Source organism: Hemiscyllium ocellatum, chromosome 3 (genome assembly GCF_020745735.1).
Source record: "Hemiscyllium ocellatum isolate sHemOce1 chromosome 3, sHemOce1.pat.X.cur, whole genome shotgun sequence".
NCBI lineage: Eukaryota > Metazoa > Chordata > Chondrichthyes > Orectolobiformes > Hemiscylliidae > Hemiscyllium > Hemiscyllium ocellatum.
In genome coordinates, this window is record NC_083403.1 from 144,770,017 (window position 1) to 144,797,457 (window position 27,441).

Consider the following 27,441-nt stretch of genomic DNA (forward strand, 5'->3'; position numbering starts at 1 on the left):
GCAAAAATCCCTGGCGGTGGTGGTGTTTGCTGATTTTATGTCTAACAGGAAGGGCTCCTCCACCATTAAGACAGAACTGGAATTCCCCCGATGCTGATCCTCATACTAGAAAGGCAAATGGTCCAAAACATGTGTTGCGATAATTACCTTACAGAACATGAGTAATTACAGCATAGGTCTCCTGGAAACAACCAGAATGGTCTCGGGTAAGATCGGTTCAATCATCTGTCAGTTCTCTTTACAAGGAAGGTAAGTTGCTTAATATTACTTAGAGCACATATGTTTCAGGAATATAATAGGATCCATAAATGGCAACTTGTTCAACTATTTGAGAAAAGTATCTGTCTGTTCCATATGCACCCACATCAACATCTCTTTCAACTTGAACAATCAGCTCAAGGTTTGATAAAAATCTAGCTACACCTTTAACAAAGTTACCAAAATTCACAATTTTTCCAGCTTGTTTTTCTCATCATTTGTCACTGCTACATCAATATCCTGCTACATCAATATCCACGATGGAATGATTCACTGAGTATTGAAAAACCAAAATTTGGCTGTTTTTCAAAATTAATTTCAAGGTTGAATAGAACCATCTAGTGGTCAGAGAGGGAATTGATTAAAAACAATGACACATTTTGGAACTCAATACATCTCAGGGAAAACCTCCTTACAGTTATCATTAACATTAATGACAAACAATTACAGTTGTAGATCCAAAATTCACAAATTTCCCAAAGCATTCCCACCAGACATTACCCAGAAAGATTAGGTTAAGGTGCAGGTCTGCCAGATCTCAATCTCTGGGAATTATTAAATGTGGAATTTTCATTTAGCCTAGACATCAGATCAAAGGGGAATGATTTGGGAAGGGGCTTCCAGAATAGGATTTTCTGTGCTTCTGAGGCTTTTTCCAATGACTAGATGTCCAGTGAAGGCAGGTATTTTCAATTCCTAGCAGAAAGAATTGAGTCAACCTGGAAGCTGTTGCATAAGGGTCTGAAAGGGTTAAAGCTGAGGAGTGCTTTAAGTACCCAGTATGTGGCGGCTTGTGGGATAAGAAAGTCCTACCATCTGTGCCTTCCTCATAGTCTCTGTTATGATGTCTCTAATCCCGATGTAACTTGCAATAAACTACAGCTTGTTTAAAACAAGAGCCTCTATTCATTAGACTACATGGTTTTACTCAATCACATTACACCAAGCAGACCCTACAAAGTCCTACAAAGAAGGTGGTGATGGGAGCAATTTGACCAGATGGTGCATACAACACGATGAGCAGGGGGTGAGAATTAATTTTGTAAAATCAGGGAGGTCTATTTAGCTGCCTCCCACTGGCAGTGGTGGAGATCTGAAGATTTTGATGTAGATTTGCTCGCTGAGTTGGAAGGTTCGTTTTCAGATGTTTCATCACCATACCAGGTAACATTTTCAGTGGGCCTCAGGTGGCGCACTGCTGATAAGTCCTACTTTCTATTTATATGTTTGGGTTTCTTTGGGTTGGTGATGTCATTTCTTGTGTGAAGTCACTTGCTGTTCTTTTTCTCAGGGATGGTAGATGGGGTCTAGGTCAATGTGCTTGTTGATAGAGTTCTGGCTGGAATGCCATGCTTCTAGGAATTCTTGGCGTGTCTTTGTTTGGCTTGTCCTAGGATGGATGTGCTGTAATGTCATTTACAAAATACCGTGCAAGCACTACATTGGTAACAAACACAACAGGCAGAAAACTAGACATCAGGATACATGAACACCAACTAGCCACAAAAGACATGACCCTCTCTCATTAGTATCCTCACATACGGATGAGGAAGGACACCACTTCGACTGGGACAACACATCCATCCTATAACAAGCTAAACAGAGACATGCACGAGAATTCCGAGAAGCATGGCATTCCAACTGGAACTCTATCAACAAATACATTGAGTTAGACCCCATCTAAGACGTTAACTAGTATGGTGACGAAACGTCTGGAAATGAACCTTCCAGCTCAGCGAGCAAACCTACATCCAGAACCTCAACCTGAGCTACAAATCTCAAAAATCTGAAGATTTTCTCAGAAACTGGGTAAATGCTGCTCTTGCAGACACATGGTAACTGGAAGAGCCGGATATTTGAGAACTGAACAGAAGAGAATCTCGTAGCAAGGTTCACCATTGTTGAATCTATAGTCAATGGCAAAAAAAAAATTCAGATCTGGTTAAGAGATGTGCAGCAGCAAGAGTGGGCAGAAGCACTAGTCATATCAAGGTAGTTACAGACTGAGGAATGATCAGATGAGGAGAGGGTCTCAGTCCTTTGTAGCCGTCTCAGTTAGTTAGGCAAATATTTTTAATGTTGTTTAGGAAGCAGCTATATCAGTGAAAAAAAGAATAATTTTATTCTTTACTAATCCTTAAAATGATAATGAAATCAAACATATGAACAAAAGCACATTTTTTTAATGAGAGACTGGTTAAAAATAAAGCTCAGTAACATGGATTGGAAAAGAAAGATTTAGTGTATTTGAGGTGTCCGATTTTAACCCGAGACCATAATTGTTAATGGAAGTGTGGTGTCCTCAGCAGAGGCAAACTGTGTAAGTATCCTTCTATTATTGGTTAATAGATTTATCTGCAGTTTGCTCTATCACTAGATGCTGTTTTTGGACAGGCTGAAGGAATCAGACAAGGAGACGAGGGAGGGAAGGAGGCAGAAAGTAGGAAACTACAGATCGGTTAATTTGACATCTGTCATTGAGAAGTTGCTGAAATCTATTGTTAAGGAAATAGTAAGGAGGCATTTCAAAAGTCAATATGCAATCCCATCATGCAGTATGGTTTTATGAAAGATGTATCATGTTTGACGAATTTGCTAGAGTTCTTTGAAGATGTAACAAGCAAGGTGGATAATGGGGATCTTATAGATGTGGTATACCTGAGTTTCCAGAAGGCATTGACAAGCTGTCACTTCAAAGGTTAATACAGAAAGGTAAGACCACATGGGGTTAGGGGGTAATTTATTAGCTCAGGTAGAGGATTGGCTAACCAACAGTAAGTAGGAAGTCAGTATAAATGGGTCTTCTTCTGGTTGTTAAAACAACTAGTAGGTGCCACAAGGTGTTGTGCTTGGGCTCCAACTATGTACAATTGCCGTGAATGATTCGGATGCATGGGTAAAGTGGTCTATAGTCACACTAAAATAGGTGAGAAAGCAAGTTGTAATGAAGAAATAAGAAACTTACAAATGGATATGGAAAACTTAAGGAAATGAGCCAAAGTTTGGCAGCTGGAGTTTAATGTGGCTAAGAGTGAAGCTATCCGGTTTGGTCAATTGTTATGTAAATGGAGAGAAACTTCAATGTTTTGGGGCAGAAGGATCTGGGTGTCGTTGGGCAGAAACCTAGTCTGCAGGAACAGCAGGCAGTAAAGGAAGGCAAACCGAATGTTGGCATTGATTGCTGAAGGAATGAAGTTTAGCAGTAGGGAAGTGTTACTGCAATTGTACAAGGCACTGGCAAGACTGCACCTGGAGCACTGTGTACAGTTTTGGTCACCTTACAAGAGGAGGGATGTAATCACATTGGAGGCAGTTCAGAGAAGATTCACTAGGATAGTCCGAGAGATTAGATTAGATTACTAAACAGGCCCTTCGGCCCAACAAGTCCACACCGACCCTCCGAAGGGCGATCGGCCCAGACCCATTCCCCTACATTAACTCTTTCACCTGACACTATGGGCAATTTAGCATGGCCAATTCACATAACCTGCACATCTTTGAACTGTGGGAGGAAACCGGAGCACCCAGAGGAAGCCCACACAGACACGGGGAGATTGTGCAAACTCCACACAGAGAGTCGCCTGAGTCGGGAATTGAACCCAGGTCTCTGGTGCTATGAGGTAGCAGTGCTAACCACTGTGCCACCATGCTGCCCGTGAAAGGCGTGTTTTATGAAATGGGATTGAGCAGTTTAGACTAATACTTTGCTAGTGTTTAAAGAATGAAGAATGCAACGTCACAGTTTTAGACTAAAGGGTAGCAGAAATAAAATCAAGGTAAGGCAAAATTATTTCTCTCAAGGGGTCATGAATTCACTACCTCAGAGTTGGTGGGATATTGAGTACATTTAAGGAGACAGATTTTTAAAGAGTAATAAATTGAAGGACTATGGAAAGTGGGCAAGAAAGTGGAGTTGAGGCCGAGATGAGATCAGTCATGATCGTAGTAAATGGTGGAGTAGGCACGAGGGGCTGAATGGCCTCCTCCTGCTCTCAGTTCTAATGATCTTAGGAGAGACAGCTTCTTCCAGTTCGGTGTTACAGATACATTTTCTATCTCTGCTCTGGCCAAAAGCTGTTTTCCTGAAATACAGCTCTATGGAGCATTCCTGGGTCTGTCACTCCTTTTTCTTTGAGTGAAGTGATCTGCAGGCAACTTTCATCCCAATGTATGAAACACTGAAAGTTTAAATTAAGGGAGACGAGGATTTCTTCATATCTGATTAGTCTCTTTTGACAAAATGTTAATCTTGGCTCTGACTGTCTTGGCTATTTCACATCGATTATATAAGCTTAGCTCAAGCTGGTCAGGTGACTATTGCAGCATTTTCTCTTTTCTCAGAAACTATTTTAGTCCAGGGAAGTCTCATGGGGGCGGCACGGTGGCTCAGTGGTCAGCACTGCTGCCTCACAGCGCTAGGGACCAGAGTTCGATCCCAGCCTCTGGTGACTGTCTGTGTGGAGTTTGCACATTCTCCCCATGTCTGCGTGGGTTTCCTCCGGGTGCTCCAGTTTTCTCCCAGACTCCAAAGATGTGCATGTTAGGTGAAGTGGCCATGCTAAATTACCCGTAGTTATTCGTGCATTAATCAGGTGCAAATGTAGGGGAGTGGGTCTGGGTGGGTTACTCTTTGGAGGGTCGGTGTAGACTTGTTGGGCCAAAGGGACTGTTTCCATACTGTAGGGAATCTAATCATTAAATAGCAGAAGTTAAAAATGGATTGCCCATATTTGAGCAATATCATGACAAGTGCATCGTGTGCTGACAATGTACAGAAGCAATCCCAGAATAATGTTCAGTTGGAAAGTGAGTGAGCGCTGTGAGACTGTGAGTAAATCCCCGGTGGGCCAGGGCAGAACTGAAATAAAACAGAGAAATGTACAGGCTGACAAAGCTAGAGAAGCTGAAGTGCTTACAGTTCCTGCTATAATCAATGGACACCGCAAAGTCTGACAACAACAAAGGGAATCGAGAACCACAAAGGCACTTTAAAACTAGGTTGCAAATCTGGGAATGTCACAAAGCCAAAATTAAAGTGGTACAGAGACAATTTAGAAGTCTATGCAGACAATAATCTAATGGAAGAAAGCCAGGAGACTATTGAGGTCACAGAAAGGGCCAGGGATCTATTACTTACACAGCAGTAAACATAGCCATGTAGGAAAGGCCATTTGGCCCATTCAACATGATCATGTTTCTCTAACTCAGTGCCACACTCCTGCTCTTTCCCCCATACCCTTAACGCTAATTTTCCAAAAATCTATTTTTTTGTTCAAGTGACTTCTGTGAGGAGAGAATTCCACAGACTCACCATCTGTCTGGATGAAGACATTTCTCCTGAGCTCTGTCTGAAATGGTTTACTCCGTATCCTGAGCCAGTGACCCCTTGTTCAGCCGCATTTAGAATATTGTGTACAGTTTTGGTCTCCACATTACCAAAAGGATGTGGGCGCTTTGGAGAGGGTGCAGAGAAGATTTACGAGGATGTTGCCTGGTATGGAAGGTGTTAGCTATGAAGAGAAGTTGAGTAGGTTAGGTTTATTTTCATTAGAAAAAAGGAGATTGAGGGGGGACCTGATTGAGGTTTATAAAATCATGAAGGGTGTAGACAGAGTGGATAGAGACAAGCTTTTTCACAGGATGAAGGATTCAATAACGAGAGGTCACGCTTTCAAGGTGAGAGGTGGAAAGTTTAACCGGGATATACGCAGCAAGTACTTCACACAGAGGGTGGTGGGTGTCTGGAACGCGTTACCAGCAGAGGTGGTAGAGACAGGCACGGTGGATTCATTTAAGATGCATCTGGACAGATGCATGAGTAGGTGGGGAGCAAATGCTTAGGAATTGGATGCCAGGTTTAAACAGTGGATTTGGATCGGCTCAGGCTTGGAGGGCTGAAGGGCCTGTTCCTGGGCTGTAAATTTTCTGTGTTCTTTTGTTCTTTGTTCTGGTTCCCCTGATCAAGGAAACATTATCCTGCAGTTGGCCTGACCAGCCACTGCCAGAGGTCAGTATGTTTCAATGAGACCTCCTCACATTCTTCTAAAGTGTAGTGAATGTTGACCCAGTCAACCCTATCCCTCCTTTTATGACAGGAAAGACAAAACCAATCTGGTGAACTTTTGCTGCTCTTCTTCTATGGCAAGTGTATCTTTTCTCAAGTAAAGAGGTAAAAACTGCACACAGTCCTTCAGGTGTGGTCCCACTCAGGCCCTGTATAGCTGTAGTAAGACTTCCTTCTTCCTGTACTAAAATCCTCTTGCAATGAAGGACTACATACCATTTGTCTTCTTGTTTGCTTCACTTTCATGACTGCTTTCTAGGACAGAAACCAAATCTAGGAAACAGAGTTGGTTTATCATGTACAAAGTTAAATATTCATCTTGTATACACTGCAAGAAACCATCGGCTACAGTTTTACTGCTAATGTGGTTTCACTAGTCTATTTATAAATTAAAGTCACCCACGATTAAAGTAGCATACTTGTAGCATGCATCTCTAATTTCCTTTCTCATGTCATCCTCTAACTTATCACGACTGTTCAGAGGTCTATAGAAAACTCCCACTCATGGTTTCTGTCTCTTCATGCTTTTTAGCTCCATCCAGACTGATTCTACATCTAGATTTTCTACACCAATATTCTTTCTCAATATCAACATCACACCACCTCGTTTTTTTTCTGTTTCGTCTGTCCTTCCTAAAGATTTAATGCCCTTGGATGTTCGGTTTGCAGCCTTGATCACCCTACAGTCATGTCTCCTTAATTACAATCATATCACATCCATCTGCGCTGTTAATTATTTTATCTTATTGTGAATGCTGTGGGGGTAATTTAGATCTAGGACATTTAAACTCTTTTTGACATTTTTACTTTTTTTTTGTACACAAGCCCTATTTGCTTTTGTTTTCTCTACCTTCTACTTTGGATTTCTATTTTCTATTTTTAATTTCCACCTTGGTTGTCTCCTCACTCTGATTTTGATTCCTCTACCACTCTAGTTTAAACCCTTGCCCATAGTACCCGTGAGGATATTGGTCCCAGATCTGCTGGGAGCAACCCATCCAGCTTGTATAGGTCCCATCTTCCCCAGGATCAGTCCCAATGCTTCAAGGATCTAAATCGCAACTCCGCCCCCCCACCCCCACCCCCAGTCTCACCAGCAATGCATTCATTTCACCCATTCTACAATTTCTGATTGCACCGGGAGTAATGTTGATATTACTACCTTTGAGGTCCTACTTTTCAATTTACTTTCTAGCTCTGTAATTGCTTGCAAGTCCCCTCCCTCTTTTTACTTGTGTTGTTGGATGGGACTCTGGGTGAGCTGACAAATCATTCCTAACAGGAGAAGGTCAACTTTATCACAGGAGACCAGCTGAATCGATTTTGGTACAAAACCTGTGCAGACCTAAGTGTGACAAGAATAGCATCAAAAAGACACTAGAGTCTGCATTTCAGTGTCACTGCTGTGGAGCAGGGATATCTCACATACACAGGCAATGTCCAGCTATTAAAGTATAATGCTTTGTTTATCACACTTTCATAAAGTGTGCCAAGGGAAGACACAATCACTGAACAACAATGAATATAAATAGCTACTCGGACAATGAAGCTCATGATAAAGAACAGGCTACAATAGAAGAAAGGTCAAAAGCATTCCTTGGGGAAACAGATGCACCAGACAAAGCTCTCCGGCAAGAAGATATTTATTTCAAAGGGCATCTCATTAACATTAAATTTGATACAGGTTTTGAATCTTCCTTAAATGGCAGAAGAGATCAAATTAGTAAAAGTCAAGAGCCAATTGGGCAAGGAACATTAAGAAATGGAACAACCAATCAGAGGACTGCTGACAGAAGAACTCACTGGACTTCCTTATCTCATAGCAGAACCCAAACAGAAGACAGTATTCATCAAGTTAGCGATGTCAGCACAAAAAAATTACTTCACACTCTTAGTAAGATGGTAACCTGTGTCTATACTGGATTGGCAGAAACATTTTCCACTGTGTTCAACACTGAAAAGAGTTCAGATTGCAAGAATCAGCAAAGTCTGTGAGAAAACACAAGCAATCTGATAGTCAGACAGCAGTATTACCCATTGAGGGGAAGTTACCTGCCTTAATTCAGACTGAGATATAGCTTGGCGAACAAATAGTGAGGGCAGCTTTAATCTGAAGCCAGATGCTGAGGTGACTCAGAAGATGAAGCTTCAAACACAGTTACAGCGGTCGTACCAAGGAAAACCAAACCGCAAAGTGTATTACTCAGGAAGTCAGCATGCTAGTCTCACTGGTAATACAATCACAAAGAAAAAATGAAAGCATTCAACCTTATTAACAGTAAAAGTGAAGTATCTACATGCTTCAGCACAGATTTCCTGGCACATTGAGTATAAAGACCTCCATGAAAGCCATCACTGAGAAAGGCAACCAACATCTGAAGATTCAGGATAGATTCAAGAGGAAATTGCCTATTCTGGTGATCGAGGAAACTGTCAAGAAGAAAGTGTCTGTTTCAACAGGACAACTGTCCTATGTGAAGGAAACTGATGAGATTAAAGGTTTGTTCATTTAAAGGAACATGCATGCCTTAGCTTATCAGGCAGAGGATCAAAGTTAACAATCTTTAATCCAAAGATCCATTAACCTTCCAAGCCGAAAGATACTGTACTCTGCCAGAGTTGTGACATCTACACCATTTGTGAAGTCAGAGATTTTAGTAGAAATGCATTGGGTAAAGTAAGTATCTACACAAATGCAGAAATATAACTCATGGAAAAAGCTAGTGCATGACATTGTGTGAAAGTGTGAGGGTCTGAAAGAGTTAATGCTATGGAGTGCCTAAAGCCCTGCCCACTTAGATAATATCAAACATATCAATATTGTGAGTGAAAAGCTAAGTATTGTGAAAGAGTAAGACCGATTATGTGGGTCTTCCTCATATTCTCTGTAACAATGTCTGTTAATTAAAGCAGGACAAACTGGTTTAATTGGAGCCATTAGTTACTCGAGATCAGTGTTTCTGAACAATATAATTGAGTCACGTAGATCTCTGTTTGGTTAGAACCATTTGGAAAGATCACCACCACAGCTAGCTAAACATGTGCCAAACCTGAGTAGTACACATTTATTTTGTGGGTATTTTGTCAACCTTTCCATCTGCTGCAGCTTCTCTTCTCTCAGAGTCACAAATAATGATGAATCTATGTCTGACCATTTTCTTCCAGTATTCATCAAGTCACAGAATCATATAACACAAACCAGACCTTTCAGCCCAACTTGCTCATGCTGACCAAGTTTCCTAAATTAAACTAGTCCCACTAGCCTGCATTTGGCCCATATCCCCTTAAACCTTTCCTATACATGGACCAAATGCCTTTTAAATGCTGTAACTGTACCTGCATCTACCACTTCCCCTGGAATTCATTTCACACACAAACCACTCTCTGTACAGAATGATTGCCCCTCAGGTCCCTTCTAAATCTTTGTCCTCTCACTTTAAAAATGTGACCACTAGTTTTGAACTTCCCTACCGCAGGAAAAAGATCTTTGCTTTTACTCGATCCGTGCCTCTCATAATTTTATAAACCTCGATAAGGTCATCCCTCACTCCAAAAATCCAGTAAAAAAAAGAGTTCCAGCGTATCCACCGCCCATCCAACCCCAACTCTCCTCTAAGCCAATGTCTTTTTGGATCCATCCTCCTCAATCATTCCCAAATGTGCTGTTGACTTCGGCTCAGTCTTTGGCATTTTAATTACAATAACTCTGCAGCTGCCTAGTTTGCTTGATCACATCTTTGCATCCATGTTTGATATCCTCACACCAACTAAAACTTTCACCATCTCCTTTCCATGTATTTCACTTTGGTATAACCTTCACCTTCATTCCCTCAAGTCCACAAAGAGCAACTAGATCACACAGTTATCTGCTTCTTTCAGCACCAACCGGGTATGCCCACATTTATCTTTATCATACCTCGGTTTGCTCTGCCAGGAAGTCCCATAATCCTTGGATCATTCCGAGAGAAGAGATAACCTCACACCTTGTTTTACAAGTAACGATCCCGTGCTTAAACACCAGTCCTATGCCCGAGCTCCCCACCCAACGATTGCCAAGAGCTCTTGAATTTCACCAAAGTTGGCTTTGCTGCTTCCTCTCTTCCCAAGTAAACCAAATGGCCCTGTTTTCTCTTCAACACCCTCAACAGCTTATCTGTAATTCAGCATTGCACGACTATAAGGATGTTTCTTCTTGTGGGAGAATCTAGAACTCCAGAGGATTCATAGTTTCCATATATGCACATATCCATTTATTATAAAGATGAAGAAACTTTTTTTTCTCTCAGAGTTGTAATTCTTTGGAATTCCCTTCCTCAAAATGCAGTTAGTGCAGAATCTTTAATTCTTTTCAAGATAGAGGTAGATAGAATCTTGACGACCAAGGGGATTAAAGATTATCAGGGATATGCAAGAATGTACAGTTGTGGTTAAATCAAATTAGCCATGATCTTATTGAATGGTAGAGGAGGATCGAAGGGCCAAGTGGCCTACTCTTATTCCTTGGTTTTATGGTCGTACATTCCAAATGAACAATAGTTAAGATTACCTTCTGTCCCTGATATAAAACCCAGCCTCCTACATGGCCAATGTCTGAGGCTGAGCCAGATAGTTCACAACATCAATGTCTTGTTCAACCTAATCTCTGCTTCCTCAACTGGGATCCTCTCACATGACCAACATGTTAATCACCTCTTTTTAACACTTTTCTTTGCTGAGCCCATACGCTGCTTCATTCAAGCTTTTGCCTACCTACCTACAGTATCCTGAAATGATACTTGATTAATAGGATAATGTCAGACAAAGTAACATAATAGAGGAGGAGCAGGCCCATAACTAGAAGAACATCTCCTTATTTTATTCACCCATGACAGTATGAGCAGATCATGGAGCAAATGGAGGCATTTCCAAAGCTCAGGAACAGTACCATATATTCACTGCAGTTTTCTCTATGTATTCATTCATGCTTGCATACTGCAATCCATAGGTCTTTGCATTTCAGCCCCTACACAGCATCTTCTGATGTTTCTATCAAAACATGGCCATACAGCATCAATCAACATGGTCATGGAGCACCAATCACGTGGTCATGGAGCACCAATCAACATGGTCATGGAGCACCAATCACGTGGTCATGGAGCACCAATCAACATGGTCATGGAGCACCAATCAGCATGGTCATGGAGCACCAATCACATGGTCATGGAGCACCAATCAACATGGTCATGGAGCACCAATCAACATGGTCATGGAGCACCAATCAACATGGTCATGGAGCACCAATCACATGGTCATGGAGCACCAATCAACATGGTCATGGAGCGCTAACTACCTCCTGACACTGGAAACAGAACCCAGTTCAGCTGTAGTGAACAACAATGGATTTTCTTATTACTTTGATGGATGAAGGTGGCAAGATTTTCTCCCCCTAGATCGGTTGCATCTCAAATCTTGATTTGCCGATCTGACAACAACTATTACACACGGAGTCACTACTGAAGGGAGGGTGCAGCTGTTAGCTTTGTAGCATGCTGTCCTGTTGGAACCGAACCACATTCTCCTGCTTCATGACTGCGACTTCTCCATTAGGATCAGATCGGTATTGCTTTTACATCTGTAGTGGGGCCTACCGACAGATTCTGAGGTTGGCTTTTAAAATGTCCTCGTATCTAAGTGGGAAGTTTCCATATGACCCATTTGGGGAACACATCAGCAGTCAGGGACATTCAGCCTCAGACCTTCAGCTAATCATCCTCCAAGGTGGACTTTGGGACAGGCAACAATGCCAAGTGGCCAAGCAGAGGCTGATAGCCAAGTCGGTACCCATGGGGATGGGCTGAACTGTGACCTTGGGTTCATGTCACACTTCCGGTGACCCCACTGCAACACACACACACACACACACACACACACACACACACACACACACACACACACACACACACACACACACACACACACACACACACCCACCCCTACAGGCTCATACACTCACGCAGACCCTCTCTCATACACAAGCCCTCTCTTATATGCTCACACAAACACACACCCCACGCTCACACCCACACACGCACCCTGTTACAGGCTTATACACGTTTACCCTCACACACATACTCTCTCACAGATACACACACACACACACACACATACATATAAGTTTGTGGGGTAAATTTGTACTTGCAGAATTACATTTTAGTTTGTTTAAAAACTGCATGAATCCATGTAAGATTCTATAAATCCCTTTTTTAAAAATAGAATCAGTCTGAACATTGGGGCACAGACAGACAGACTTTAATCACACATCTTCAATGCATTATCTGGGCTGACATGGCACCTGTTGTTAAAGTTCATTTGAGAATGTAACTTTAAAAAAAGTTCTGAGATTTATATATGAAAGAACTGAAACCAACATGGTCATTCTAAAAGATGAGAGACTTAACAAACAAACCATGTCTTTTTTCAATATATCATTTCAGTTGCATCACACTGTAATCTTCTGTTATAAATTCTGTGTCTTATGATCTTACACTCCACAAGCACCTAATGAAGGAGCAGCGCTCCGAAAGCTAGTGCTTCCAAATAACCTGTTGGACTATAACCTGGCATTGTGTGATTTTTAACTCAATATGACCCATGTGACTGACCCACCAAAGTGGAGCTCCAATGAGCACACTCTAAACCTGGGTATGCAGGAACTTCCTTATGAGGGATTTTCCTCTGCAATTGCTTTCACAGATATTAAGCAGTGAAGGTGTGAAGCCAATGAAGGGTGTCTATGTCTTCTAGCTGTCAAGAGGTGATGGGATCTTGGTAGACTTTCTTCTTTGTTTTGAGACAAACATCATGCTCCCTCTAAAGCCCACAGGTACCTCCTGCATCTTCAGACTGGTTCTGCCATGTGATGGGCAATTTCATCATCCAAGGTAATGTTGCTGCAGAGAATACTCCCAAACCAGTGAACACTAGCACAAGTCTTTCCAGCCTGAGGGATTTAGGCAGGAAGATTGAAATGGTTTACTCATCACTCACAACAACAAATAACACAGGAAGATTAACGGAGTAATAGGTAGTCAACAATACCAGGTAATCTTCCTCTGAGCATACTCCATTATGAAAGTGCCAGGATACGATAGATACAATATTTGCAGTAAAGCTGCTCTTAAAGGATAGAACATGTTTGGAATTGTTCCTTTAATCACATGTTTAAGACACTACTTAATGCCGTATTTCTAGTGCTTCTTACTTGGTTAATACAATAATCCTTTGGAAAAGCTTATATTTTGAAAGCCCATGTGTAATATTCATATTTGTAATATATTAAAAAACTATTTTTATCTAATGGCAATTGAATCCTCTTAACATACATTGTGAAATAGATTTTCTTCATTAACCAACTGTTTTGCAAGTCTTGTTTATCAGTTCCTGAAGAGGTATAGGAAAGACTGTTTCTGAGTCACTTTAATGGTACCAGCAGTTCTGTTAATCTGATTTATGACTTACCCGGTATCTGGGATGAATACCCATTGCCATAGCAACTCTAGCATACTGACTGATTGGTCGCTTGTAACCAACAGCAGATGTAGACCTTTTCTTCATTTGGTGACTGATAAAAAAACATAGAAATCACATGACAGTAGAGTAAGAAAGACAAATGACAGTTCTTGAAAAAAGCTGATATCTGAAATCCTGGGTTCTATGCATTTTATGAAGAAGGTTCAATATAAGACTTTCACAATACAGTTGACACTGTAACAATCAGATGTGAACTGATGGTATCTTTGAAATCTGGAGAGTGAGCTTAAGTGAAGTTTCTTAATAGAACATAGAAGCTTACAGCACACAACATGATGTTGTGCCAAGGTTTAATTCTCATGTAAAATATAGTAACTTAACCTACACACCCCTCAACTCACTGCTATCCATGTGCATGCCCAGCAGTCGCTTAAATGTCCCCAATAACTCTACTTCCACCACCACAGCAGGCAATGCATTCCATGCATTCACAACTCTCTGTGTAAAGAACCTACCTCTGACGTCTCCTTTATACCTTCCTCCTAATATCTTCAAACTATCACTCCTCGTACCAGTCAATCCTTCCCTGGAGAAAAGTCTCTGGCTATTGACCTTACCTATTCCTCTCATTATTTTGTATACCTCAATCAGGTTTCCTCTCTTCCTCCTCCTCTCCAGAGAGAAAAGTCTGAGCTTATTCAACCTTTCTTCATAAGGCAAGCCCTCCAGTCCAGGCAACATCCTGGTAAACCTTCTCTGCACCCTCTCCAAAGCCTCTGTATCTTTCCTATAGTATGGCAACCAGAACTGGACACAATATTCCAAGTGTGGTCTCACCAGGGACTTGTAGAGCTGCAGCAAAACCTCACGGCTCTTAAACTCGATCTCCCTGTTAATGAAAGCCAAAACACCATATGCTTTCTTAACAACCCCATCCACTTGGGTAAAAAATGAGGTCTGCAGATGCTGGAGATCACATCTGAAAATGTGTTGCTGGTCAAAGCACAGCAGGCCAGGCAGCATCTCAGGAATAGGGAATTCGACGTTTCGAGCATAAGCCCTTCATCAGGAATGATTCCTGATGAAGGGCTTATGCTCGAAATGTCGAATTCCCTATTCCTGAGATGCTGCCTGGCCTGCTGTGCTTTGACCAGCAACACATTTTCAGCTATCCACTTGGGTGGCAACTTTGAGGGATCCCTCTGTTCTTCCACACTGCCAAGAATCCTGTCTTTAATCCTATATTTAGCATTCGAGCATTTGATACATTTTCAAAATGTATCATATTGCATTTATCCAGGTTGAACTCCATCTGCCATTTCTCAGCCCAGCTCTGCATCCTGTCTATATTGCAGCCTGCAATAGCTCTCTATACTATTCTCGACACCTCCAACCTTTCTGTCAACTGCAAATTTACTAACCCACCCCTCAACCTCCACATCCAAGTCTTTTATAAGAGTTAGCTCCAAGGTCATAAAATTGGAGTTACACTTCAGGTTAATAACGACATTTACTCTATTGAAGGTTGTGTTTTCTCCTCTTTCTTTTTTTCAAAGTCCCTTGTTTAGAATTTTATCTTTAAACAGAAAAAGGACGTATTCTGAGGCCACATCATTTCGACGAAGCTAACCCCACTCACCTTTCAGCAGGCACTAGGGGTAGGAATTTCCACTGATCCTCATCACAGTCAAAACATAGCCGGTTCATTATCTTGTTTTTCTCTTCAGGTGGAATAAAATTCTCAATAATCAGGTACCTGAACAAAACAAAGGAATAGTATGAGCTGAAGAATGCTCTGAACATTTTCCCCTTAGGTCATACTGCATCAAACTTTGGGATAAGTGTCATTGCATTTATTGTGGAATATAATTGATGTGGATGGAAAGGGACTGAAAATGGAGTCAAAGTATTTTGGCAAATACATCAGCAAAACTTGCATCATGTGTCAAAAATAAATGTGGGGAAAACAAACATAAATTACAAATAGGACCCTCAAAATCTGACCTTGGTGTGAATATTATGGATAGAGAGCTGGTCAAAATACTTCAACAGGTTAATAATATCAGATGACTGAAGCAACAAAGAAGTAAAACAGAGAATAATAATTGTGAAAGAAATGAATGGAAGTGTGTCTGTGCATTTGTAACATTGAGCTGGTGGTCAGAAGTTGAATGTGTTAGTGTTAAATGTGCTCAACAACATGATACAGATGTGAAAACTAGAGCTTGAATCCTGAAGTAAGAAGGCTCGAGGCATTTGAATTATGATGCTACAGACACAGATTGAAAATTAGTTGGAACAAGAATGAGAAGATCCTTGAGCTAGAAGAAAAGAAAGAAATATGACACAGTGTGGGGCACATCATTTAGGAGTCATGAGAAAAGCTGCTGTAGTTGTTAATATCTAGGAGAGGTGGAGAAAATAAGGTAAGACATAGGAGACAAAAATACAGTGGCTAGATCACAAAGTGAATACCAATCACCCTGGCCATGTAATGTTTCATCTTCTCCTTTCAGACAGGTTCTAATGTCTTCCTGTTGTTTCTAAAGTATACCAATTATTTTTGCCCCAATACTACTTGGGGCATGTCTAAACACTGTTTTGGGCAGAAAGAAATGGGAAGGCCTTTGGACTTTAAACCCTCAAACCTGCTGCTGGGACATCGTAAAATCCAACCAAGAGTCGCTTTCCATAGAACATACATAATGTGGCACTCATCCAACACTTTCTCTTGGATGAGACAGATTCTTCCAGCTCAATTACTACTGCCCACCAAATCACACAAGCCCATTGCTTTCTACCCACTGACCTAAAACAATTTCACTGCCTGTTGTCCATTATTGTTATTATATTATTGTTGTTCATTATTTAAGTCACACTACGCCCTTGGTCTTTCCTTAATCTGTAACATTTTCCAGCTTTGAAACTCCCTTCACCAGTCTCAGAACTCTCCTTTCCAATTCTGGTCTCTTGTGCAAATCCCTGATGCCCTACCAATCCAACATTGCCTGCAAATGCCTGGGTTCAATGCTCTGAAATTCCCCATTCCAAAACCCCCTACCCTCCACCCCTTCTTTAAGTTTCTCTTTTAAACCTCTTCACCAAGTTCTTTGTCCATCCCTCTTATCATCTTTTTCTTCAGCAGGGTATTCACTTGTTGTATGACACTTTTCTGAAATGTGTTTGGATGATATTTAAAGTTGTTGGTGGTATATGAGGGTAAACAGTTGGTTTCCTTTTAAAGACTAAAATTTATCAACTGCTATGACATCAGACTGCTGAAGTCCTGGGTGTCAAGACAGAACTCCAACCATTTCAAGGAGAGGTTGATTAAAATTGTTTCAGTTGTGAAATTTGATAAGACTCAACAATATATATGACAGCTGTGATCTGTTATTAACCCAAATGTATTGCTTCAGATACAAGATCTGTATGACCTGTCCATCTAAATAATCTCTCGCTGCAGTCAGTGCTATATCATTGCTGAGTTGCTACATGCCTGCAGAATTGTGAAAATCTGCACTTCTTAAACCTATCTTGCGGCTTAAAACCAGCTTGTACCTTTTAAAGGGCTATGTATCCAGCTGGAGGTTCCACTTCTGGTGGTTGGGGAAGAGAGCAAGAACATTACTCAGTAATGGTGCTCCATGGTCCTCTGGAGCAGCAATGGAAGCATTGGTACAAGAACAGGGATGGGAGAGACATACAAACGCAGGCAGGAGGCCTTCCAAGCAAAAACTACAAAACCATCTGGACCAGAAAGCAGCCTCAGGCAATTCCAACTCTCTCACTTCAAGGATCTGGATTCATGAGCTGCTAAAGATTCAATGACCTCACACAAATGAGATCAATGGCAGTGAATACATCTTCAAAATCTATATACCACCCAATGCACAACCAGTGTCACAGCGAATGTATCATGCTCAGAAACTCACCACCAATAATTCATCAATTACAACTGTTAAAACATGTTTCATATTTAACATTCCTTGGAGGATGTAACTTTTGAAGAATTGTGGGAAAATGTATATATTTCAGGGAGTGTGGAAACACCTGGAATGATTTCAATGGAAGACATTATTGAAAGTCTCTGTGGACATTGGAGAGCTATTTTGACAAAGTTTCCAGGTGTCACCTGACTGGTTCTACTGTAGAGGCAGTCTGAACAGTGGCTGGGTGAGAGAGCTTTGCCTTTTGGGATTAGCTTGGGAAAAGAAAGCTTGTGAGGAAGGGCTTCCCATCTGACTCTTCCATTTCCAGGAACTGCTGAGATTTGAGAGATGACCATGTGGAATTAGTGCCTTGACCATATAGGCCAGAATATCCAAATGGTAGACTTTACAACATTCTGTGCCTTCTGTTTTTGTCTTCCAGAATAACCCTAACTGTCAGAAAGTTTTTTGTTTGTTTTTAAAAGTGAATCTTTGCAGAGGGAAGTCTGTTTTTAACTTCTTTTCCTGAACTTTGTGTGTATATATGTGTGTGTGTGTGTGTGTGTGTGTGTGTGCACACGTGTGTTGGGGGGGGGGGGGAGAGGGTGATGTGTGAGGGTAGTGTGTGCATGTGTGTATGTCTTTCCATTTTACTGATTGTATACATTAACCAGTTATTTAATCTTCATTATATAAATACTGCTTTATTAATTTTTTTACATTCATTACAAGATGTGGTCATCACGGACAAGTTCAGCATTTATTGCCTATCCCTAATTACCCAGAGGGCAGTTTACAAGTCAACCACATTGCTGTGAGTCTGGAGTGATATATAGGCCAGACCAGGTCAGGATGGCAGTTTCCTTCCCTGAAGGACATTAGTGAACCAAATGGGTTTTTTTCTGACAAATGACAATGGTTTCATGGTCATCAGTAGATTCATAATTCCAGATTGCTTTTATCAAATTCACCTTCCACCATCTGCTGTGGCATAATTCAAACCTGGGTACCCAGGACATTCCCTGGTCGCTGGATTAATAGTCTAATGATAATATCACTAAGACATCACCTCCCCTTAATGAATCAATTACTGCACTTATTAAAGAAACCTGGCTGATAGATCTTTTCATTTAAAAGCTGGCCAAGTATTTACCTGAGCATATCATTAACTGGTATTTTTATCCATGTTGTGACTGTAAGGTAATGAGTCTGAAACTCCCGTGCACTCCTGCAACCACAAATGTTGCTCAGTTCATACTGGCATTCATAACTTCACCCCATACCTAGCACTACAGCAAGCCTCACATCTGTATCAAACAGTCTGTGCTGTTTCTGCCAATGACAGACACATTAACAAACACACTGCACCACGCTCACTGACAGTTTCACTTTACAGACCAGTGAAACTCAACCATAACAGCAGGAACTGGGCAGAGGACCCTCCAACCTGATCGAGGACATTGGATTCATTCGAGTAACAATGACTGAGACCTACAGCCAGCATTAAAACAAAAACCACTGAAGTTGACAATATACTCAGACCTAATACCCCCTTCATCCACAAGACCTTCTGATTTACAGTTGCAGATGGTCTAAGCAGGCACCTCGTGTTTTCCACCCCACCTCCCAGGCCTTCTCTACTTGAAGATGTTTTCTCCTTTCAGATGTCCAGAACTGAACCCAGGCCAAACAGTGATGTAGGAGCAAGACATGGAGGAAGCAGAAGAGATTGATGATGAAGAAACACCATCACTTGATCAGACAACTTGCTGTCACTAACTCAGTTATTGATACTCTGCAAACACTGCATGAGTGGCCTGTAATCAGGACATTGAAAAGGACAACATAAGCATCATCTTGCCAGAACTGAAAATGTGTTGCTGGAAAAGCGCAGCAGGTCAGGCAGCATCCAAGGAGCAGGAGAATCGACGTTTCGGGTATGAGCCCTTCTCCTGCTCCTTGGATGCTGCCTGACCTACTGTGCTTTTCCAGCAACACATTTTCAGCTCTGAGCTCCAGCATCTGCAGTCCTCACTTTCTCCTATTATCTTGCCAGAAGACAAGGTCACATTCGAAGTTTCTGCAGTGTACTCAGGGAAATTTCATTAAGACAATGAATGAGAAAAGTTTGATGGGGTTTGTTAAGACACGGGGTAAATCTTTCTGCTAACTTAAACCATACACACAGAAAAGGTCACCTCGCCTCAAAATCTGCTAAAGTACGAGTGACAAAGAAGTACCAAAATCCATCAATGTAAAGAAAAATTAGCAATCTATTCTTTAATTCCAACAAACACATGAACATTAAACAACATCTACCGACACAGTAATCCTCCTTTGTCTAATCGATTTGTCTACCTCCCACTCTACAACAATATACTGATCCAATAAAATCCCCTGATTAAGTTGAACAAAAAAAATCAAATTTCAAAACCAGCCAGTTGTCACTTTTCCCTTGGTCTGTACTTTACTGGGTCTTTTCTTCGGTCTTCTGTTTCCCAAATCTGATATGAAGAGGTACCTTTCAGAGAGAAGCTCTGCAGGCCGTCTGGATCTGTGGGTGCTCTCTGCCGCTCTGACTGTTCAACATTCCCGATTTTATATACCCTACAACATCGACCCGTCTCATTGGTTTGATGTCATCAAAACATTAACATTAAAATTTAATTGGATTTTTGTATCTTGGGACATAATTTAAACTGATTGGCTGAATTCAAATTTGTTGTGTACCATGGCAACTCAGCTCCAGCTATTTGTTCCATAACTGAACGTTACATTTGTACATTTTTCAGCACACTCTGTGCTCTCTAGGTCCGTGCCAGCCTCTATTCTCTCTTAAAGGTACAGTACACACCTACACCTTCATAGCAGGGGTATACATATGGAATGACTTGGGTGCAATGTCAGACCTGCCAGAAAGCCAACTATCAAGATCAAGGAGTATGATGGGATCTGCATTCAGCTCAGTGGAGGGCTTTATATACAGCTTATAGACTATTATATACTATTATAGACTTTATATACAGCTTATAGACTATTTTTTCCCATGTGGAGGTGGCTAAACCCATTAACACACTCATACACTCAACCATTATAAAGCATCCAATAGTTGCTAAGTTTCCACTGCAGCACAGACAGAAATCACCCAACCATATAAGGAGAAGGCTGGAGAAACTCAGCATGTCTGGTAACATCTGTGAAGAGAGAAACAGAGTTAATGGTTTGAGTCCGATATCACTCTCTTCAGAAATAACCCAATCTGTGGGTTCTGGAACTTCAGTGTGTTGACTCACAAAGTCAGATCACTGCTGTCTTGGCTGGGGCTTCCAAAAGGCTTGTAGAATCCTCAGCATTTTGTTAGGATTGTTGAAGCATTAACACAGAGGATTGATTGCAGCCTGTAGAGTAAAGACATGGAATTCTCAATCAGGATGATAGCATTTTTCCTCCCATCAATGACACTCACCCAGTGCCCTTTGCCAGTCCTGATTCCTGCAATTACCTCCACAGTCTCCCTCAATGAAAATTAGCAATCTTCCACCAGTAATGCTCCAGTCACTGAGGCTACAAAGTCAGGTACTGAGGGAATGCTAAACAATGATTAGTTAATATTTATATTGAATATTGGATGACGATGTACACACTTGGTTTAGAATATTTGTTTTGTGGTGATGCATTTCAGCATAGTAGCGAAGACACTGTTGCAATGGTCAGTAACTTGCGATGGAAGGTGTAGTGAGTGACTGTTGTCGCACAGGGAATTAGTTTGTGTTCCCTGCTACCACAGTCAGTGAAGCCAATGTCAGAAAGTTGGTGGTAGAGGGGAGATGTTGCTTGCCTTTCTGCTGCTCCCTCCTCTTGCTCTTCTTTCTCCTTCTCCACTTTCTCAGTTGCTCACAGTATGTATCCTGGCAAGGGATATCATCTCCTGATGGTGAAGCTGTATGGGATGCAGCAATATGTGAAGAATTGCCATGTACTAGAGGGCTCCTCCAGAGATCAGAAAACCTAATTAGCGGCCTGATGGCCTGCTCAACTATATACCAATGTAGCCTTTATTCAATGGATATTGTCCATGTATGTGTGGGAACACAATAGTCAGTAGACAGGCCATGTGCCCAAGCACCTGACTTTGGTTTCTCAGGGTGGTTCAAAGCTGAGGTTGTAGCAGATTTTTGCCAAGTAAATACATTGTGACTGTTGCTAGTCCATTTGGGCATTGACCTGCATGAAACACAGAGTATAGCCACATAGCCCCACTGGACAATGACAGAGTAGATCCCCTTCCATTTGGGGTACAGCTCTGAATTTGCATGTGCCAGCTACAAAGGGTTATAACTCAGTCCGTGAACAAACTGTTTACTGCTCAGGTTGAGGTAAGAGAAGTTCTTACTGAAGACCCTGTCTGTAAATGGTCTACTCTTCCTCCTGACTGTCGGTGCAGTTTGTGTCTCTCCACATTGTATGGTATCATTCTCCCCAAATGCACAGATACCATTTTGTAATGGAACTCCAGTTAGCGCTGAAATAACAGGGTTGGAATACAACTGAATACTGCAGTCCAGGTCTTTACAATTGAACTCATGAAGGTCATTAACATCAAAGTCATCAAGTTCATTACCATCAAAGCAATTTTAAAATCAGAAAATCAGTAAAAGCCAGTAATTACTGCTGAAGTTATTCAAACAGCAACATTATTGTTGTTATGGGTCTCAACAAGAAAATACTGTACTGCACAGATCTTGGGTAATGTTAGAAAATATCCTGAAGCTAGTACAACCATTCCTCCTCCTCCCCAGTGTTGTGAAAGAAGCCTGCATCTGAAGGGATGAAAGCCCCAAAAATCTTGGAACTTACTTGAGTTTAAGTTCTCGTGTCAGTTCGTTCTGTGTGTGTTCCAGATCCTGTCGCTCCCTCACATGTTCATCATGTAGATCCTGAATCTCAGTCTTCACCGCCTGAAGTTTTGCAAAGAGCTGTAGTACAATAAGCGTAAGAGAGATGGGAATCATTTCTCATTCGTATTAATCTAAAAAAAATTATAATTTTGACCATATTTTATGAATAAAAAATGAGGTGTGCAGATGCTGGAGATCACAGCTGAAAATGTGTTGCTGGTCAAAGCACAGCAGGCCAGGCAGCATCTCAGGAATAGAGAATTCGACGTTTCGAGCATAAGCCCTTCATCAGGAATGAGAGAGAGTAGCCAAGCAGGCTAAGATAAAAGGTAGGGAGGAGGGACTTGGGGGAGGGGCGATGGAGGTGGGATAGGTGGAAGGAGGTCAAGGTGAGGGTGATAGGCCGGAGTGGGGTGGGGGCGGAGAGGTCAGGAAGAGGATTGCAGGTTAGGAGGGCGGTGCTGAGTTGAGGGAACCGACTGAGACAAGGTGGGGGGAGGGGAAATGAGGAAACTGGAGAAATCTGAATTCATACCTTGTGGTTGGAGGGTTCCCAGGCGGAAGATGAGGCGCTCCTCCTCCAGCCGTCGTGTTGTTATGTTCTGCCGGTGGAGGAGTCCAAGGACCTGCATGTCCTCGGTGGAGTGGGAGGGAGAGTTAAAGTGTTGAGCCACGGGGTGGTTGGGTTGGTTGGTCCAGGCGGCCCTGAGGTGTTCTCTGAAGCGTTCCGCAAGTAAGCGGCCTGTCTCCCCAATATAGAGGAGGCCACATCGGGTGCAGCGGATGCAATAGATGATGTGTGTGGAGGTACAGGTGAACTTGTGGCGGATATGGAAGGATCCCTTGGGGTCTTGGAGGGAAGTGAGTGTGGAGGTGTGGGCGCAAGTTTTACATTTCCTGCGGTTGCAGGGGAAGGTGCCGGGGGTGGAGGTTATGAAGTAAAATGCTACAAAAGTGAGGTACAAGCTAAAATCTATGATTCATCAAATTTTTAATCTTTTTACAGACTACAAAGTATATGATCACACATCCATTTCAAATCATGCTTCGTATCTACAGTAAGCCTTCTTATTATTTGTGGGTGGCATGGTGGCACAGTGGTTAGCACTGCTGCCTCACAGCGCCAGAGACCCGGGTTCAATTCCCGCCTCAGGTGACTGACTGTGTGGAGTTTGCACGTTCTCCCCGTGTCTGTGTGGGTTTCCTCCGGGTGCTCCGGTTTCCTCCCACAGTCCAGAGATGTGCGGGCCAGGTGAATTGCCCATGCTAAATTGCCCCTAGTGTTAGGTAAGGTGTATGGGTGGGTTGCGGGTCGGTGTGGACTTGTTGGGCCGAAGGGCCTGTTTCCACACTGTAAGTAATCTAATCTATTTCCTTTATGTATGCAAACTCTTAACCATTGATGAATTTATAAAATTATCGTAGAATTTTTTTTGGCAGAATTATGCAAATATCTTCAATCCCTGTTTTCAAACTGTTTCACTTCCTTTTCATATTCAAGATGTTTTAATTCCTCTGCTCTTTGTTCCAATGCAATTATCTCTCTCTCTCTTTTTTACCTCCTTTTCAAGCTGCTTCATTTGCAATTGAATTCCAGCCATTTCCAACGATTCTGATTGTAACTGCTGAACTATTGCTGCAATTATCGCCCCTTTCCTCACAGACAAAGGCAACCCTAACTCCAGATGGTCTGCAAATTCCACAAGCTATGCCTTCCTCACCTTTTAGAAACCACCGTGAGTGACTGCTTCCACCCCCAGGAATCTCTTAGCCACTGAAAGAACACCAACACTCACCACTCACTGTCTCCGAGTCTAATAACCCGAAACCCAACCTTGAATAATAGATTCTGATCCCGGACAAGAGCCCTCAGTTTTTATATGGATCAGACCAGGCCTTCCCAAAATATAATACAAAGATAGCTTGATCCTAACTTTTCTATTTATTTAAAGGCAAGTGTGAGGTACTGCATTCCAGACATGATTCGATTGGTCCATCACAAGGCTTTAAGCAAAACACACTCTATTCTTACAACACAGTTACAAGACACAAAAAGGAAGAATTCTGATTTTAACTCTATTGAAATGCTTAACAATATAATGCATTAATTATCCACTAAACATCAACTGTTCCAATGTAGGCAGCATCCCATAAACACACCCTTGGCAAGGCAGCTCAGCAAAACAGTTATGGTTCTCACGTGCTGCCTCTCTCCAGTGCAGCAGAATGAAATCCTGAAACAGTCTGCCTTTATTTCATTTCTCAGAGAAAGCCTCTTGTCTAAGACTCTAGCAGCAGAGAACTTCTGTTGCTGAGGTTCACTCAGCAACAGCAGAAACTGTCTCACTAACTGAAAGCAAAACTGAAAACCTTCCTGGGTGTGTATGAGCCTTGACCCTGTCCACTCACGATTCTTTTGTCTCATTTAAAAAACTACCCAGGGATGCCCCCACATTATTTACCAACTGCCTGTCAGATGCAGATATCCTGGCGCCACTGTGGAAACCCTCTGCAACAGAAACAGCACAGATCACATCACTTTTAAAGGCACAGTACTGTCACAGACTGTATCCATCAGTGTGACCTTCATCCACACATCTAGTCACCTGCTCAAAAATATTCAACCAAACGTGATTGACATGATATTTGGACATTATTGTCCAGTTCAGACCTCCTGGAGTGAAAGATTGGTAAAATGATTCTTGTGATGGAATTGAGTAGGTGCTATATAGGAGGTGTGAAGAATGAGAGACAATTTCATAGGAATACTTAACATGTTGAAAGTTTGGAATACAAGTGTTCTCTGGTTGAAGAGTTTTGAGCTAAGGACCATGGTCTTGGGGAAAGGTAGCAGCCAGGACAGAGATGTGACATTTCTTCACTGCAGTGTGAACCTTTGGAATTCTTTACCCGGGGGCTTTACATGTTGATTTTGAGCAGGTTCAAGAAAAACGTAGATTGATGGATTTGGGGATTTACGGGATATTGAGGTAGAGATTATTTCAAAGTTCAGCTGTGAATTTATTGAATGAAGGAGCAGTCTGTGGCTATATGAACTTTTCCTGTCCTTCTTTCTTGTAATAATAGCTAATGTGACCCTGGAGTTATTTTGCTTTTGTGAACACACCTTAAAGCAAAAAGTCTAGATGTGCACTTAAAATGCCGGGACATAGGAGGCATTTGAAGTGCACATCCAAGTGCAGGTAAATGGGATTCCTACAGTTTGGTGTTTGTTGGTTGGCATAGACAGGGTGGGCTGTGTGACTGTATGATGCTCTATAGAAAACAGCTTCACAGAATCCACCTTGTCAAGATGTCTCAGAGTTATACTCTGCAGCACGGTGGCTCAGTGGTTAGCACTGCTGTCTCACAGCGCTAGGGACCCTGATTCGATTCCCACCTCAGGCGACTGTCTGTGTGGAGTTTGCACATTCTCCCCGTGTCTGTGTGGGTTTCCTCTGGGTGCTCCGGTTTCCTCCCGCAGTCCAAAGATGTGCAGGTCAGGTGAATTGGCCATGCTAAATTGCCCATAGTGTTAGGTGCATTAGTCAAGGGTAAATACAGGGTACAGGAATGGGTATGGGTGGGTTACTCTTCGGAGGGTCAGTCTGGACTTGTTGGGCCAAAGGGCCTGTTCTCATACTGTAGGGAATCTAATCTAAAATGTCTCTTTAAAATCACATCTCATTTAGCCAGAGAGAATGGACCTATTCTGCTCACTCTTTCCTCATAGATTTCTGGGATGAGAGAGCTATTCAATCTGGTGAAGCTTTGTTACACCCTCACAAAGAGCAGTAGATCCTTCCCCGGATATGGAGATCAGAACTGTCCGCTGTGCTCCATGTGGGGTCTCACCAATTACCACATGGCATCTTCATTCTTATGTATTCCCTACCCTCTCAAACAACCATTGCCAAAACACCATCTTTCTTCCTAATACGTAACTTTGTGTCTCTTGTACAAGAATACCCAAATCCCTCCAAACACCACCATCTTAATAGCTTTACAGCATTTAAATATTTTCTTTAAATTTTTCCTACTAAAATGACTAACGTCATATTTCTTATTTCATTTGTGACATTCCTGGTCATTCACTACATTGTGTATCACTTTGCAGAGAAATTTGGGGGAAAGATATCACAAAATTTGTAGGTTTTGTTTTTGTTTTTGTAGTCATGCTCCCAAGTAGACTTACAAGGAAGCACCAACAGCTGTCACTCCCGTGACTGATAGCAATGTCTGTTTCAGTGAAATTGAAGTAAATGTGTGTAGCACTGCCAAAGGTTGGAAGTGGTGCTACATGAATGAATTGGCCTCGTGACTTTCTCACTGAGCCTTGCATCATCAGCAAAATTGGATCCATTATACATCACCCTATCCTCTCAGTTATTAATATTGATTGTAAATAGCTGAGGCCACAGTACCAGTCTTTGAGACTACCTCACTGCCAATCTGAAAATGGTCCATTTATTTTTCCTCTCTATTTTCTGTCCATTAACCAAACCTCAATGAAGTTGATTTATTATCTCTAACCCAATAAGCTCTGATCTTAGCAAACAACCTTTTCTGTGGAATCTTGCCAAATACTTTAGAAATCCAAACTAAGTTCTGTACATAGATTTCCTTTTCTCTTCCTTGCCAGTTACGTCCTTAAGACTTTAATAAAAAAAAGTTTGACAAATATTTAACAAAAGGAGCCTGACTAATCATAATTCTAATAGTTTGCAAAGTACCCCATTGCAAATTCTTTAATAATGGATTCCAGCATTTTCCTGATGAT

The 27,441-nt window shown here is 41.8% G+C and overlaps 1 protein-coding gene across 3 annotated transcripts in view; it reads right to left on the bottom strand.

Annotated features, from left to right (window-relative positions):
* LOC132808220 (kinesin-like protein KIF3C) overlaps window positions 1–27,441 on the bottom strand; it is a 226,678-nt gene that overhangs the window by 39,542 nt on the left and 159,695 nt on the right. For all 3 annotated transcript variants that reach the window (XM_060822062.1, XM_060822056.1, XM_060822051.1), the window contains exons 5-7: window positions 22,621–22,739; window positions 15,471–15,587; window positions 13,820–13,922 (exon numbers count right to left, since the gene is read on the bottom strand). In XM_060822062.1, the coding sequence (XP_060678045.1) occupies window positions 13,820–13,922; window positions 15,471–15,587; window positions 22,621–22,739 (339 nt within the window). The remainder of the gene's footprint in view (window positions 1–13,819; window positions 13,923–15,470; window positions 15,588–22,620; window positions 22,740–27,441) is intronic.